The 14395-nt window shown below is 46.1% G+C and overlaps 2 protein-coding genes across 2 annotated transcripts; one reads left to right on the top strand and one right to left on the bottom strand.

The window, feature by feature from the left end:
- The first annotated feature begins 85 nt into the window (after positions 1-85).
- CISD3 (CDGSH iron sulfur domain 3) lies at positions 86-4749 on the top strand. The gene is made up of 4 exons (XM_082197430.1): positions 86-227; positions 2032-2160; positions 2477-2747; positions 4090-4749. Exons 1-3 carry the CDS (start codon positions 150-152, stop codon positions 2663-2665), a joined length of 396 nt encoding a protein of 131 aa, XP_082053556.1. The 5' UTR covers positions 86-149; the 3' UTR covers positions 2666-2747; positions 4090-4749.
- Positions 4750-4909: 160 nt separating this feature from the next.
- Positions 4910-13854, bottom strand: LOC309517827 (coenzyme Q-binding protein COQ10 homolog B, mitochondrial-like). The gene is made up of 5 exons (XM_082197404.1): positions 11422-13854; positions 9752-9934; positions 8146-8338; positions 6172-6276; positions 4910-5184 (listed from the first exon to the last, which is right to left on the bottom strand). Exons 1-5 carry the CDS (start codon positions 11499-11501, stop codon positions 5026-5028), a joined length of 720 nt encoding a protein of 239 aa, XP_082053530.1. The 5' UTR covers positions 11502-13854; the 3' UTR covers positions 4910-5025.
- Positions 13855-14395: the final 541 nt, after the last annotated feature.

The raw sequence follows: 14395 nt of genomic DNA, 5'->3' as shown, positions 1-14395 counted from the left end.
TTCGCCGCCGGTTCAGGGGCTGCCGGCGGGGCGGAAACAGAAACACCTGCGGCTTCCGGTGGGGCTGGTGCCTCGGTGAGGGGGACCGCGAGAGAAGGTGACCCCTTCCACGGGGGCGGAGTTCCGCTGGCGTCTCTCAGCTGCGAGCGATGCCTGCGCTGCGCGGAGCCGGCGCTGCCCTCTCGAGCGCGGCTGGCTCCTTCTTCCGCCGGCTCGCCTCCCCCCAGGTGAGCGCCGCCGCCGCGGGAGCCTCGGAAGTCGGCAGGCGGCTTCACAAGCGCGCCGAGTCGGGGCGTCGTTTGCACGCGCGTTGCTTTTGCACCCAAGGGCGATTCCGTGGAGGTTGCAGCCCGAGTCATACTTGCTCGGGGTCAAAGCCCCGCAGAAGCCAGCGGCACCTTCACCTCTGGGCGTGGGGTCAATTGAGCCCGTAGCCCGAGCGACTTCTGCTCCCGAATTCTCACGTGCATCAGTTGAGACACGTGTTGAGTCTCTCTGCTCGCATTGGGAAAGCAGAGCACGCTGCAGTACTTTAGTACTCCTGATTATGGACGCAACTGAGTTTACAGGTGGAGGGACGGGACGAATCACGCTTATGTGCGTGTTTGCGGCAGAGATTTTGAGCAGGTTTTCATACCCCTCACCAGGGAATCCTGGGACTTGCCTGTCCCTTATCAGTCTACAGTTTCTATTATTCTTTGAGCAAAAACCTTACCCCACATGTGCTGGCTCGACCCATTCCGCATTTGTAAGAATAAGGTCATTTACTGTGGCGGCACCTGCACTTTGGAGCTCCGTGCCTCCTGTTGAGATCAAGCAGGCGCTTTCACTGTATTCTTTGCTTAGAAAGTTGAACTATTTCTAACCTATTTTAGTATTTTAACTTTTGTATGTTTTGAATTAGAGTTGTAATTTTTTTAAAAATGCTGTTTTTATCATCGGCCTTGAGGGTTTTATTTTTTCTACAATCAAGCGGTGTATACATTTTATGAAATAAAACAAAAGCCATGACTAATATTAAACTACTTGCATGAGTATAGATAACATTATTTGTATAATAGAGTTGGGGGCAGCGGAAACCCGCAAACCGATGAGTTCTGTCTTCTTGCTACAAGCCAGGCCAGCGGCTACTAACCATGATGGGTATCTTCTACCTCCAGTGGCAAAGGCAACATGCCTGTGAATACATGTTGTACTATTGTGCTGCTTCTGGGCTTCCTATCGTCATCTGGTTGGCCCCTGTGAGAGCAGAATCCTGGACTAGAGGGGCCTTTAACTTGTTCCAGCAGGGCTCTCCTCATGTTCAGCCATGAACCACAGAAGTGCCCACAATGGCACATCAAGAGCAGAGAGGCCAAACTGCTGATCAAATAATTCTTACGACTCAAGGAAGTGAGCCATAGGACAAGCCAAAACTCATCACCACTCCACCCTGATCACATTTCCATTAGTTGGTTTGACCTGGGAAACTCAAATACATTGGTCAGTCGAAACCTGTGTGTGCCAGAAGGTGGACTTGTATATAGCAAAAACAAGATGACCGAAATGCACTTGGGATTAACCCATCTGTTCTGCTAAATGACCAGTAGCCTTTGGCCTTCTCTGAACTGCCACCTGGTGGCGACTCTTCCATTAGGCTTACTGAACCATTACCTTCCTAGCTGATCGTTATAAGAGCTGTAGCAAAATGAGACAAGTGTGTGTCCTGCTTTCTGCAGCATGTTGTGCGCAGAAATGAAACTTGTGCATCTCCACCTCATGGAGTTGATTTGGGTCCAGATACAGGATGAGCTTGAGCTTCTTCCTGCTTCTGTCATCTTCTGCATGCCAAGATAGGGTTCTTGGGCTGCAACCAGGAAGCTCCCCACAATGCCTTTAATTCCACCTGTGCCCTGGGAAATGAGGCTGCAGGGATGTTTGCTGGTGGCCAGCTGCTGACTGCAGTAAGCCTGTTCACTAAGCCTGCTGCCCTTTCCCTTTAATAATCTTCATTCTTTCCACCACTCCCACCCCACCCTGATCACATTGCAGATAAGGATCTGTTCAACTGCTTCAGCATCTTCAGTCCGGCCAGTGATCGCAGCCAAACAACCCTTTCCGGTGGACCTAGCAGCAGGGAAGCGTTATGCATGGTGTGCCTGCGGTCACAGCCAAAAGCAGGTAAACCACCTGTAGTCCTTCCAGATTTCCTTCTGTATAAAAATCTTGTGAAATAAATAAAATGATGCAGTTCTTGTATCTATGGGAACATGGTTTCCAAGAACAGAAAGGTTTCAGAAATCATTGCCTCAGCCCAACCAAAGTACCACTCAAAAAGTGGTGCTGGTTTTATTTACACAGTCCCAACTGATCTGCTAGGACTCTGATGGATCAACACCAAAACTGTAATGGAAACTCCATTGGCAGTGTGATGGGTGTGAGCGAGGGGGTTGTTTTGTGTTTTTTAAAAACTCTTACTTTTGTTTTGCTACGGCAGCCATTCTGTGACGGGTCCCATAATAGATGTGCCCCGGAAATCTCTCCCCTGAGATTCAAACTGGAGGAGGCAAAAGAGGCCTGGCTTTGTGGCTGCAAATACACCAAGAACCCTCCATACTGTGATGGCACCCACAAAGAAGATTTTGTGCAGAAAGCTGATCTCCATTCCCACCCACAGTTGTGCTGAAGGAAGGAGAGATCTTCATATACAGGGTTTCATATTCAGAAACCGACTGAACGAATCAAGCATACGGTACATGTATGTGCAGGTATGTTTCAATGGCTGGGAATTTGCCACTGTCTGTCCCTCCACCCCCATTTCTTTATCCTTAATTAAACTTTTTTGAAAATAGAAATTAATATTTTTTTTGTAATTCTGAATACCTTTGAGATTCCACCCCCACCCAAGAATGCAGTGACCTCCCTCTTCTTGGGTGGTGGCATTTTAGTTATATCATGCTTGGCACTCACCACTGGATTTGAGAAATAGAGGGAATAGCTAGGTTTGTTTCATAGCTAAATTTGCTTGTGTGAGCATAATGAGGTTTGTGGGCATCAAAGTCCACAGGCCTTGCTGTCCAAAGGCACAGCCTTCGATGTCCTTAGAACAGTTCTGCCACTCGGTGGAATGCCAACTTCTTGGGCGTCATCTCTGTTGATTAAGAAGCCAACCCTGTCAGCAATTCAGTGTTCCAGCCACATCAGGTACAAAGACCTGTGACAGGGCAGAGTGCAGAAGAGGAAAGTCAGATTTCATCATGCCAGGCTGCTTTCTGGCAGTCAATCCTAGCTCCTTGTTTTAACTGCTTAGTGACATCTCGTTGGCACCTGCCTGTCTCAGGAGAATGAGTGCGCCTTTAGGGGTGAAGTCAAACTGTTGGAAGGTTACAGTGCCTGCTATAGCTGTAGAGACTGATATGGGAGAGACTTGTTTTGTTGCAGCTGGGACAGATGAAGGCGTCCACTTGTGCTGCTGCAAATGCACCATGACGTTTCGTCTGTGTTCCTACCAGCGGTCATTCCTCTACGCTCACTGGGTTAGTTCTTGGTATGAGCTTTCGTGTGCATGCACACTTCTTCAGATACACTTCAGTTGGTCTTAGTTGGTCTTTAAGGTGCTACTGGAAGGAATTTTTTTATTTTGACTATGGCAGACCAACACGGCTACCTATCTGTAACTCTATGCTCACTGCTATGGATGCATGACCTGACCGCCTCTCTGCAGCCACTGTGGTTGTCTGCAAGGGATTCCCACAGGAAGGTTAATGTTGCCAGCTGTCAAGTCTTGTTTGCAGACATCTCTATATTCTCACAGTCCTAGGAGTAAGGCAGATGTAGGGAACCTTCACCCCTCCAGCTGTTGCTGAACTATAACTCCCATCCTCCCTGGCCATTGCCACCCTTGACTGGGCCTGATGGGAGTTATAGGTCTTATTATTGCTTATTAAATTTGTTCAGCAACATCTAGGGACAAAGGTTCCCCACCCCTGGAGCAAGGGATTCCAATGGAAGTTGAGTTTCTTCAACTTATTAGAAATTATAAGTGCTTCTCTTATTCTCAGTATTCTTTTCCAGTTCTTAATGCAGTAACAAACTTGCATGTGTTTACAGGATAGTCAAAGGGCATCAAGGCTGAGGAAGAAAACAGGAAAAGTGCAAGAGCTCTTCTGTCATCGAGATTTTTGTACGGTTACTCAGCTTCCTGGTCAGCTCACACATTCCAGCCTGTTCCCACTGTGTGCTAATGCAGGAAGCAAAACGCACGTCCCTGCTGCTCCTTGACCCACTTCCTAGAAGCTCGCTTTTCCCAGGAGCTTTTGACCTATCCTAGAACTGTTCCTCACAGAACCCTGGAGAACCTGTGTTGTAGCAGGAAGGCTTGGGATGAAAAAACGTTCCAGTGGTTTGTGCTAAAAGGTTTTCAGAAAGTAAAAGAAGAATTGGGGCTTGGGAAGTGTTGTAAGTATTCAAGTTTTATTGGCATTTAAAATAAATAAAGCACCACGGTTTTAAAAAAAAACCCCAGTGGGATTTTTTTTATAGAATTGCCATTAAATAAATATATATATATATCTCTTAACAAAATTCCGTACATTTGCATTTGTCAATCATTGACAGAAGTGTCCTTTGAGGTAAGGACTGAAGACCACCAGAATTAAATATAAAATAAATTAGGATAAAACTCTCAATAAAATAATATAATTAATGAAATAATGTATTCCAAGGGTTTTGCGAGTTAAATAGGCATAAATAAAGCAATGTCCTTCCATATTATCTTGTCACTGAATATGCATTGCTAAACTATATATATTTATGTTGGCAGCTTTGTTGTATACAACTGCTATGAGATATGAGAATCTTGGTATAGTGTTATTATACATATATATATATATATATATATATATATATATATATATATATATATAATTAAAAACACAAAGCAACGTCCTTAAAAAGTAAGAGATATCCAGGCATGATGGTAAAGAGGAATGTTCTTCTGTAGACCAGGAAAGATGCCCCATACTTCAGTACATATGAGGCTATTCATCACGTGCAGCAAACTGCCTTGTGTGGTTGGACTGCAGCCTGTGGACTGTACAGTTTCTTCAACCGTTGCTCAAAGGCTGACACCATCCTCTTGGCTACCTCGTCAAAGAAGAGGTTAGCCAGTTGGGAATGCAGAACTGACTTGAATTCAAAGGAGACCTGGGAGGGAGATAAAAACAATTAATACACTGATACATTGGGAGAAGAGAGGGGAGAAGAGGAGTATTACATACCCTCCAACACCTTGATAGCAAAATCCGGCACACAATCTTTAGGGATGCCATGCTCCCATTTTTTCCTGTGAGAGAATGGTGGCCATTTTGGATGCCATGATCTCGCACAATTCCACGCCATTATTTTCCCCTGAAAAAAAGTGCTTTTGGGGGGACAGTGCCCAAAAACATACCCCCCACAAAAAGCGCTTGAGGGTGGAATTGTGGAGTGAAATCGTGCAAGATTGTGGCATCCAAAATGGCTGCCGTTCTCTTGCAAGAAACAATGGGGTGCCCCGTTTTTTCTGGGACACTTGCAGTGTATGACGGTATTACTATGCCAAGGTGAGCAGCCACATCTGGCAACCTTGGGCAGCTGTCAGGGCCCAATACCTGCCTTGGGGTCTACTTGGGAGGAGGGAAATTGGCCTAGTGCTCCAACAGGCAGCTAGGTCTATTTTAATTTTCCTCAATGCAGCATCACTCTTGGACATTGGAGACAATTTATGTGGCAAATGAGTAAAATTTGATTCTTCAAATTTAGGGCTGTATTTTGCATTTCTGCATGCAGAATTTAAATTAGCGAGAACATCAAGAGGAGGAGTTGTTGTTTTTAAGCAGGTTTCTACTTCTTGTGGCTGTGAAGATATGTGGGTGAATGTGTAGGCCCAAATACTGAAAATTGCACAAGTAGCTGAATAAGACTCCTAGCTGACACATCTCTGCTTATGAAAGGCAATCAATACTTTTTTAAAAAAAGGCAACTGTGGAAGTACCTAATCAATTAATGACCCATATTGACAAAGCTGCAATAAATCCTCCAGCGTAATCTTTGAACCTATGATGAAACGGGACTTTGCCAACTCTTAGCACACATCCTATTGGCCTTGCAAGTCACACCCTCGCCAGGAGCTGGCATACAAAGGGCACTTACGTAAAACTTGAGCGTGCAGCTGCTGTCCTGCTGCCCTGGACGTCCTGGTTCAAACTGCCACAGTGTTTCCAGATGCTGAAACAACCGTCCGTCATTACTCACAACCTGAAGGGCAGAGAAAACAGCACAGGGTTAGTGCTCACAGTTTTGAAATCAGTTCAGATACCCCAAAACGCACTGCCGTGAGTTCAACAAACCCACTGTTGCAAGTTTTCATTTACCCTAGACAGATAGGAATTGGGACAAACTCTGCGGCTGAGTTTCGCGCATTTGGGGAAATCACAGGGGTCAGCACACCCGAAGTGCAGTGCATGAGCCTTATCCATGGCTTTAGTATGCAGTCATTACACCAAATTGAAATATTATAACAAACAACCAGAGTTATATGCAGTTTACTACGATTCAACCTGAGCACAGAATTTTATACTGTGTCCAGAATTCAGTAGCACAAGAATGTGGTCAAATGAGAAACTGTGTTTCTGCAGATGGAACTGTTCCAGGTAGTGATAGAGAAAGATAAATTATATTCTGGAGTGAGGTAGCATGGGCAGCCTCAGTTCTCACCTTAACATAAAAAATGTGGAAACTATAGTCATCCTGATGCCGTTGGACCACAACTCCCATCAGCCCCATTCACTGAACATACTGGCTATGGCTGATTGGAGTTGGGAGTCCATCTATCTCTGGAGGGGCACATTTTCCCACCCTGCCACTGCCCATGCTTGGTGGGAGTGTGGGTGGGTGTGTATACATTTTTAAAAACAACACAGTGTTGCAGTTTGTAATGAACCTCTGGCCACATATACACCATACAATTAAATCACATTCTGCACCAACATGAGTCCTGGGAATTTGCATACTGTGCTACCATTCCCAGCATCCTTAACAAAACTGCAGTTGCCATGATTCTTTCCTGGAAGCCACACACTTTGGGCTTTAAGTGTATGGTGTGTACATAGCCAGAGTCAGAAGCTGAGAAAGCAGTCTTGTGAGATGAAAGCACAGCACAATGGGTGCCCATCTCTCCCCCTTTCTGGAAATGTGGACAGTGGATCTGCTGCTCTCTATGAGTGCATATGTTCCTTGCTTTCTTTATAACCAACCAATATATCTGCAAATAAAATTACAAGAACACTATACATCTCTAGGGCTCTCTCCTCTGATGAGAACACAAACCCAGCTAGGTCTGTCTGCCTCTCCTTGAAACACTCTTTTGCAATCCCAGGTCACATAGGTGGAGATAACAGAAATCTCCACATCTATAGTTTCAACACTGCAGGCCCTCACACCAGCGAGTTCCAAAAGGCCCTGTGTTGGGAGCAACAGGACTCTTTGCTCTGATGAATTAACTTTTTGAAGTTTCCAGTGTCCACTGACATCATTTCTCCCTGGGTGTTATTTATCGCAATGTGAAGGAAGCATGTGCCAGAGAGGGGAAGTGAGTCAAGGAGCTGCTACATCATAAAACTGAAACCAGATTAAAACTGGTTTGATGGCAATAGCTTTCACCCAGCAAATTCCGGAAATCATAATCCTGGACCACAAGTTACTAAGAAAGAATAACTCAGTGTGTTTGCTTGGATTAACAGTTTTCAGAGTTCAGTGCAGGTAGCCTAGCCTTGACAACTAAAACAACCCCACTTGACACAGATGAACCTTTAGCCCAAAGAAATGAAGATTGTAAGCATTTCTCAGATTTCTGCTAATGATCAGGGAGAATGGTAGTTGTGGTTCAGCGGAACTGGATGGCTGAAGGCTCCCCCCATCCCTGGCTAGCACTGCCAGCTCACAAATGGCTGGGATCCTGGGATAAAACCTTCCAGGTGAGTGAGTGTGGCTTCTGCAAGGGGATATAATTCAATCCCTTGGTTTATAAAGTGACCAGTGACAAAACACGAGCACACAAAACCTCGCCAGCAAGGTCATCCAAGGGAACGCCCGAAGCATAAGCCCCATCCTCCAATGCTTCCTTACCCGGATCTGATGGTGAGGCACCAAGGATATGTCGGAGGAGTAGCGCTCTACCACAGGAGGGAATCCCACTTCCAGTTCAGCCTGCAGGAACCCGTTGCGATTGGAAATGATGCGGGAGCCAGTGCACCAGGGCACAAACAACTTGTAGCTGCCCACATCTGCCACCGTATTGTAGATCTGCTCAATGGAATACCTGCAGGAGAAGGAGGTGCAAAGGCAATGAGTGAGAATGATCGGCCTGGAGTGGTGGGAAGTGGCAAAGCACAAAGGCTGTATAAGGAACATTTCTTTCTTTCTTTCTTTCTTTCTTTCTTTCTTTCTTTCTTTCTTTCTTTCTTTCTTTCTTTCACACACACACACCCACACACCCACCCAACTGCTCTTCTTGAGCTAAGCATCACCACAGAGCCTGTTTCTGATCTCTGGCATGTGTGAACTAAAAAATAAGAGGGTGTTTCTGAGTCATGTGCAGAGTGCAGCAAGCAGAGGCCTGAGGCAGTAGTGTCAGCTAAGTTGTTCTCAGAGAAGAGCTATTTCAATGGGCCCTGCTCTGCAAAGGAGTAACATTGGATGCAATCCTCTCTGCTGAACTACAAGTCCGACTGTAGTGCCCCACTCATGTAAAAAACACAACAAAATGCACTCCCATCAAATAGAACTCCCATCAAATTGAAAAGTGTTGCTGCAGAGTGCTAGGAACAATGGGTGAAAATGACAGGGAGGCAGATTTCAGCTAAATGTTAGGCGAAACTTTGTAACAGTAAAAGCTGTTCGACAGTGGAACAAGCTGCTGCAGGAGAAGCTGGGCTCACCTTTGCTGGAAATATTTAAGCAGAATCTGGATGGTTATCTGTCAGGGAAGCTACCTTATGCCAAGTCAGACAATTTGCTCATCTAGCTCAGCATTGCAGACACTGACTGACAGTGACTGTCCAAGATTTCAGGCAGGACACATTCCCAGCTCTACCAAAAGATGTTGGGGATTGAACCCGGGACCTTCTGCATGCAAAGCAGATGTTCTCCTACTGAGCTGTGGTAATGAACTGTAGTAGCATCCAGCACTGAAGAACCTGCCCTTGGAGGGGGGGTGAGTGGGCGGGTTAGACTAGATGTCCTTTAGGTTCTTTTCTGTATGATTTTATGATGCCAGGGTGATGAGTTCTCTAACATGCCTGTTGTCTATATGCAAGCTGTTTGTTCTTATAATTGGAGAGATCACTGGTGGTTTTTTTCTGGCTTCTATAGCAGGGCTTCCAACAGGTGCCACTGGTAGATCCTGATTGATCGCGTGATCCTGAGCGACAGCCCCTTCCCCCCAAAAAAGATTGACAACTTTGGGTCATCCTCCCCCCCAAAAAGCTCAACAACTTTGGTCAATCCAATGAGTAGATCACTTCCATTTTTTTTATAGTGGGAGTAGATCACAGTCTCTTGGAAGTTAGACATCCCTGTTCTATAGCCTGAAATTTAAATTTATTTATTTTTAAAAGGAGGATCGCTTCCATCATGAAAACCCATGTTGGCAATTTAGCTTGGATAAAGTTTTACAACTCTCAGTAAGAACTAAGCTAGGCGGGCGTTTCTCTCATTCTTTTGGCATACTCACGGGAGCTGACGGACTTCTGCATACTCCATCCGCTTGGCACCAAGCAGGGGGGCTGCCAGACTCAGGAAGGGCCGGCTCTGCTGTTTGGTGGCTGACCTCGAAGCCAGGGAGGAGCAGGTCTTCAGGATGCAAGGGGCAAGAAACCCTTTGGAGCTGAAGCGCCTGCAAGGTGGCAAATGCAATCTGCGCGGAAAGAGGAAAGCAAGCACCAAATAAGGAAATCTATAAGGAGAAGGGAGTGTCCATTTCTCAGTCAGAGGGGGAAATGAGAAGCTACCACTATTGAGAAATCAGCACTTTCTTAGAAGTACCTAGAAGGGGAAGGTGGGAAATGGTCAAACTAGTTACATCCAGTTTTTTCTCGTGCTGATCTTTTGTTATTAATTAGTAAGGCATGTTCTAATATGGGCACAGGCCATCCCAAGTGAAACATATTAAGGCTGCAATCCCAGGCATGCTTAGCTACAGAGCCGGCGCTGCCATTAGGTAGCCAGAGACAGCTGCCTCAGGCAGCACAAGCTCCTAAGGGGCACCTTGCCTGCCCCATTCACTCCTCCACTGGCAAAGAAGCACTGCTTTTGGCCAAAAATGACCAAAATTCTCCGCCAGCAGCAGAAGCAGCAGGGCAGCAGGGAAAGCAGCACTGGTAGTAACAGGTATGGTGGCAAGAGCAGGGCAGTTTGCCTCCAGCAGCGGGACAGGACACGGTACCCCTACATATCCTACATATCTAGGTGTTAAGTCCCATGAAACTCAACTGGACTTGCTACTTCCAAATTAAACTGGCTGCACAACCTATTGTTCTTAATGGGGCAGTTGTGACTGACTATAATGTTACTCCCTCACTGAAATCCATGGGAATTCAGGATGTTATATTTTGGAAGGATTAAACCCTATTTTAATTAATTAATCACTGATAATAAACACAATCAAAGAGAATGCATTATTTTTATTGATACTACATAATTCACTTTAATTATTATTCATTTAATAATAGTTGGAATGATTTAAAACATCTCTGCTAAAATGTTATGGTAAGGTCAATTCACTTAAATGGGACCTTAGCAGCTGAAACCGATGCATAGAACCTATATACACAGAAGTAAACCCCAATGAGTTCAGTTCAGCTTATTCCCAATTAGGTCTGTTACAGCCTAATTTTGGCAGGATTCCATGCCGTGTATATACTTCAGCTGCTGCTTTTAGTGTTTAACTTCTATTTTATTTTGTGTGTGCTGTAATTGATATTTTAAATGGTTAAATTCCATGGTTAGCCACCTGCAGCTTCTTGATAGGAAAAGGCAGAGCATCCGCCTTTTTAAAGAAACCACAGACATATACTCGAATATTGCTATTAACGTTAAAACTACTACTGTATTCAAATAGCTCAGTCCGTAGAGCATGAGACTCTTAATCTTGCACTTTGGGCAAAAGATTCCTGTATTCCAGGGAGTTGGGTCCCTTCCTATGATTCTGTAATTCAGAAGTTGTCTCTATGACGGGCGCTCAGCAGCCCAAAAGCTCTCCGGGCAGAAAGTTTGCGCCTTTGGGCAAGGCTGGTCCCCCCGCCGGCGGGCGCAAGCATTTGGGGAGAAGGCAGAAACGGCGGGACAGAAGCCGGATCCCCTGATCTCCAAAACCTCCCTTCTCCGATCAGCCCCCTCTCTTACCCGGCTCCTTTCGAGCATCGCGGGCGGGAGCCCATCTCCACCAAACCCCGGACGGCGAGGCGACCGCTTCTTCCTGCCATTGCTTCACGCTGACCAAGAGAGAGCCGAGTGCTCGGGACGGACCGGCGGCTCGCCTAAAAAGTTACCCAGATCCAAGTACGTCATCGCCGGGGAGGGTGGGCGCGCGTCTGCGGAAGGGCCAGCCCCTTCCCCGCCTTCCTCGTGCGCGCCCGAGGTTGGGGGCGGCGGGGGAGGGGGCAGTTAGGTAATGCCGGACTCTGGACTTGGTGGCCTTGCGGGTTCTCCCGCTTCCCGCTTTTTAGATGGCCATGTGTAACCGCGTCAAAATGTGATGTAAGCCAGCCTTGTTGCGTTTGAAGAGGAGCCCCTTTACGCAGAAGCGCTCCTGGGTTGCCTCGCGCCCTTGGCAAGGAGACCTGTTGGCACCCCCGTCTCTTGCGCCAGCTCAGCACACTTGACAGGCGGCGGCTTTCCAGGATTTCAGCCAGTGGCTTCACCCAGCTCTGCTTGGAGAGATCAAGGATAGAACCTGGGACGTTTTCATGCAAGGCAGATGCTCTACCACTGAGCTATGGGAATGTGCCTTTGCTGGAACTGCTATAGCTACTGCTTTGGATTAAAATAGCCATTAAACAATTTGTGCTTGGCACTCTGAGACTGACCACGGAAAGATCCTGGTCTGTTTGCATTAAGCCCCTGCTTTGTCTTTATTAACAAAATGTTATGTGTATATTTAACAAAGAAGAAATTAGTCCTAATATATACACAGAAAGCAGATGGTGTCTATTATTTTTAGTTCAGCTTTGGAACCCTTAAAGGCTGAGCTAAATTGGAGCTGGCAGTGGCAGCCCTACAATATTGGGGTGTGTGTGTGTGTGTGTGCTTCTGAGCACATGTGGAGTACCTGTTATAATGCTGCTGCCAGACTCAGATCCAACTTCCGCATCACCAGAGATTTATAGCTTTCAGATTCCAAGGTTGATCTTCAGCTTTAATGAAGCCCTGTCAATTCCCCTACTTTCTGAGGGAATATTTTGCATAACTGGAGTGTCTTTGGCTTTCATGCAACAGTGTCTTGCGGTTCCTTTGAAACAAACGGATTTTATTGTAGCACAAGCTTTTGTGGATCCAGAGGCATTGGATAAAGTGGACTCTACCCCATGAAAGCGTTTGGTACAATAAATATGACGCCAAATGACTGTTTGCTGCATTTGCACTGCAGGTGCACATGGTTACTCCTCTAGAAATTTATTTTATAATTGTTCCTTGGCCTCAAGCGTGTTATATAGGAGCCAGGTGGCATTATTCACCTTTACATCAGCCAAGGCTCCCGTACCCTAAAATGTGCACAACAGGCAAAACTTCAGCAGCACAACGTTTCTCCCTGAGAGAACTCGTGCAGCTGTTAAAGCCAAAAGATAGGCAAGCAGACCAGCGCTTCCAAAGGGACTTGGGCAAAATAGCTGCCAAAAACAGTAGGACTACGTTTGGAAACCCACGCCACATAGGATCTGAAGGCAGCTGTTATAAAACAAAAGACAGGGGTGTATTCTGCAAATCCTGTAATGGGAAACAAAAAGGGGCAGAAGTGCCGAGGCTCCGAGGCTTGTTTCTTAAGGTAAACACACTGGATGGTCTTTAAGTTCTCTTGGTATCCTGTTAATGAGCAGCAGGGTGGGGAGACTGGTTTAGCGTGTCTGGCAGCTCCATTGTACTTCGCCTTCAGGTGCTAGGATACTAATCTCCCAATGGAGGGCACTTCTGGGCGGGTGCCTAGTCCTAACAGCTGCTGGACACCATTTCTTTTGAGCGGTCGGCCATTGCAATCATGACAGCCACAGGCAGGCAAAATGCAAAGCACATTGGCAGGCTTTCCAAACTGGTCTGGTGATGCCAGAAAGGGCCACAAATGACCCCACCCCTTGCTCACTGCAGCTGCTATGCAGTGGCCAGAGAGAGAATTATAGGAGGCAATGCTCCACCATTAGCAAAGTCAGAAGGATCATGGGGCAGAGATGGCTTGCTTGAAGATCCAGTTCCGAGGGCCTTCTGGTGGTTCCCTCATTGCGAGAGGTGAAGTTACAGGGAACCAGGCAGAGGCTATTTTCAGTAGTTGTGCCGACCCTGTGGAACATCCTCCCAGCAGATGTCAAACAGATAAACAGCTATGTGATTTTTAAGAGACATATGAAGGCACCCCTGCTCAGGGAAGTTTTTAGTTTTTTGGTGGTGTATTATGCTTTTTTTGGGATGCAGGTGGTGCTGTAGTGTAAACTGCTGAGCCTCTGGGCTTGCCAATCGGAAGGTCGGTGGTTCGAATCCCTGCAACAGGGTGAGCTCCTGTTGCTTGGTCCCAGCTCCTGCCAACTTAGCAGTTCTAAAGCATGACAAAGTGCAAGTAGATAAATAGGTACCATTCCGACGGGAAGGTAAACGGTGTTTCTGTGTGCTACTCTGGTTTTGCCAGAAGCGGCTTAGTCATGCTGGCCACATGACCCAGAAAAATTGTCTGCGGACAAACGTCAGCTCCCTCAGCCAGTAAAGCGAGATGAGCGCCGCAACCCCAGAGTCGTCTGCAACTGGACTTAATTGTCAGGGGTCCTTTACCTTTATTGTGCTTTTTACTGTTTTGTGTTGAGAGCCGCCCAGAGTGGCTGGGGCAACCCAGTCAGATGGGTGGCATATAAATATATTATTATTATTATTATTATTATTATTATTATTATTATTATTATTATATTTATTATTATTATTATTATTGAGAAAAATATATAATATTGGAAAAAGCAATTTAATTCAACACCTTCTACAAGGGCCTGACCACACTCCATTTCTCCCCTATCATAATGATTCCCAAATGCCTGTGCCAAGACATTGGGTGATCTAAGAAGAGCTGACAAATGCCTTGGAAAATTAAGTCACCATGTTTGACACATCCAATATTTTACACCCA

Source organism: Podarcis vaucheri (genome assembly GCF_965113315.1).
Source record: "Podarcis vaucheri genome assembly, chromosome: 13".
NCBI classification, from domain to species: Eukaryota; Metazoa; Chordata; class Lepidosauria; order Squamata; family Lacertidae; genus Podarcis; species Podarcis vaucheri.
The sequence above is the reverse complement of the archived record's forward strand: the minus strand, read 5'-3'. Positions and strand labels throughout refer to the sequence as shown.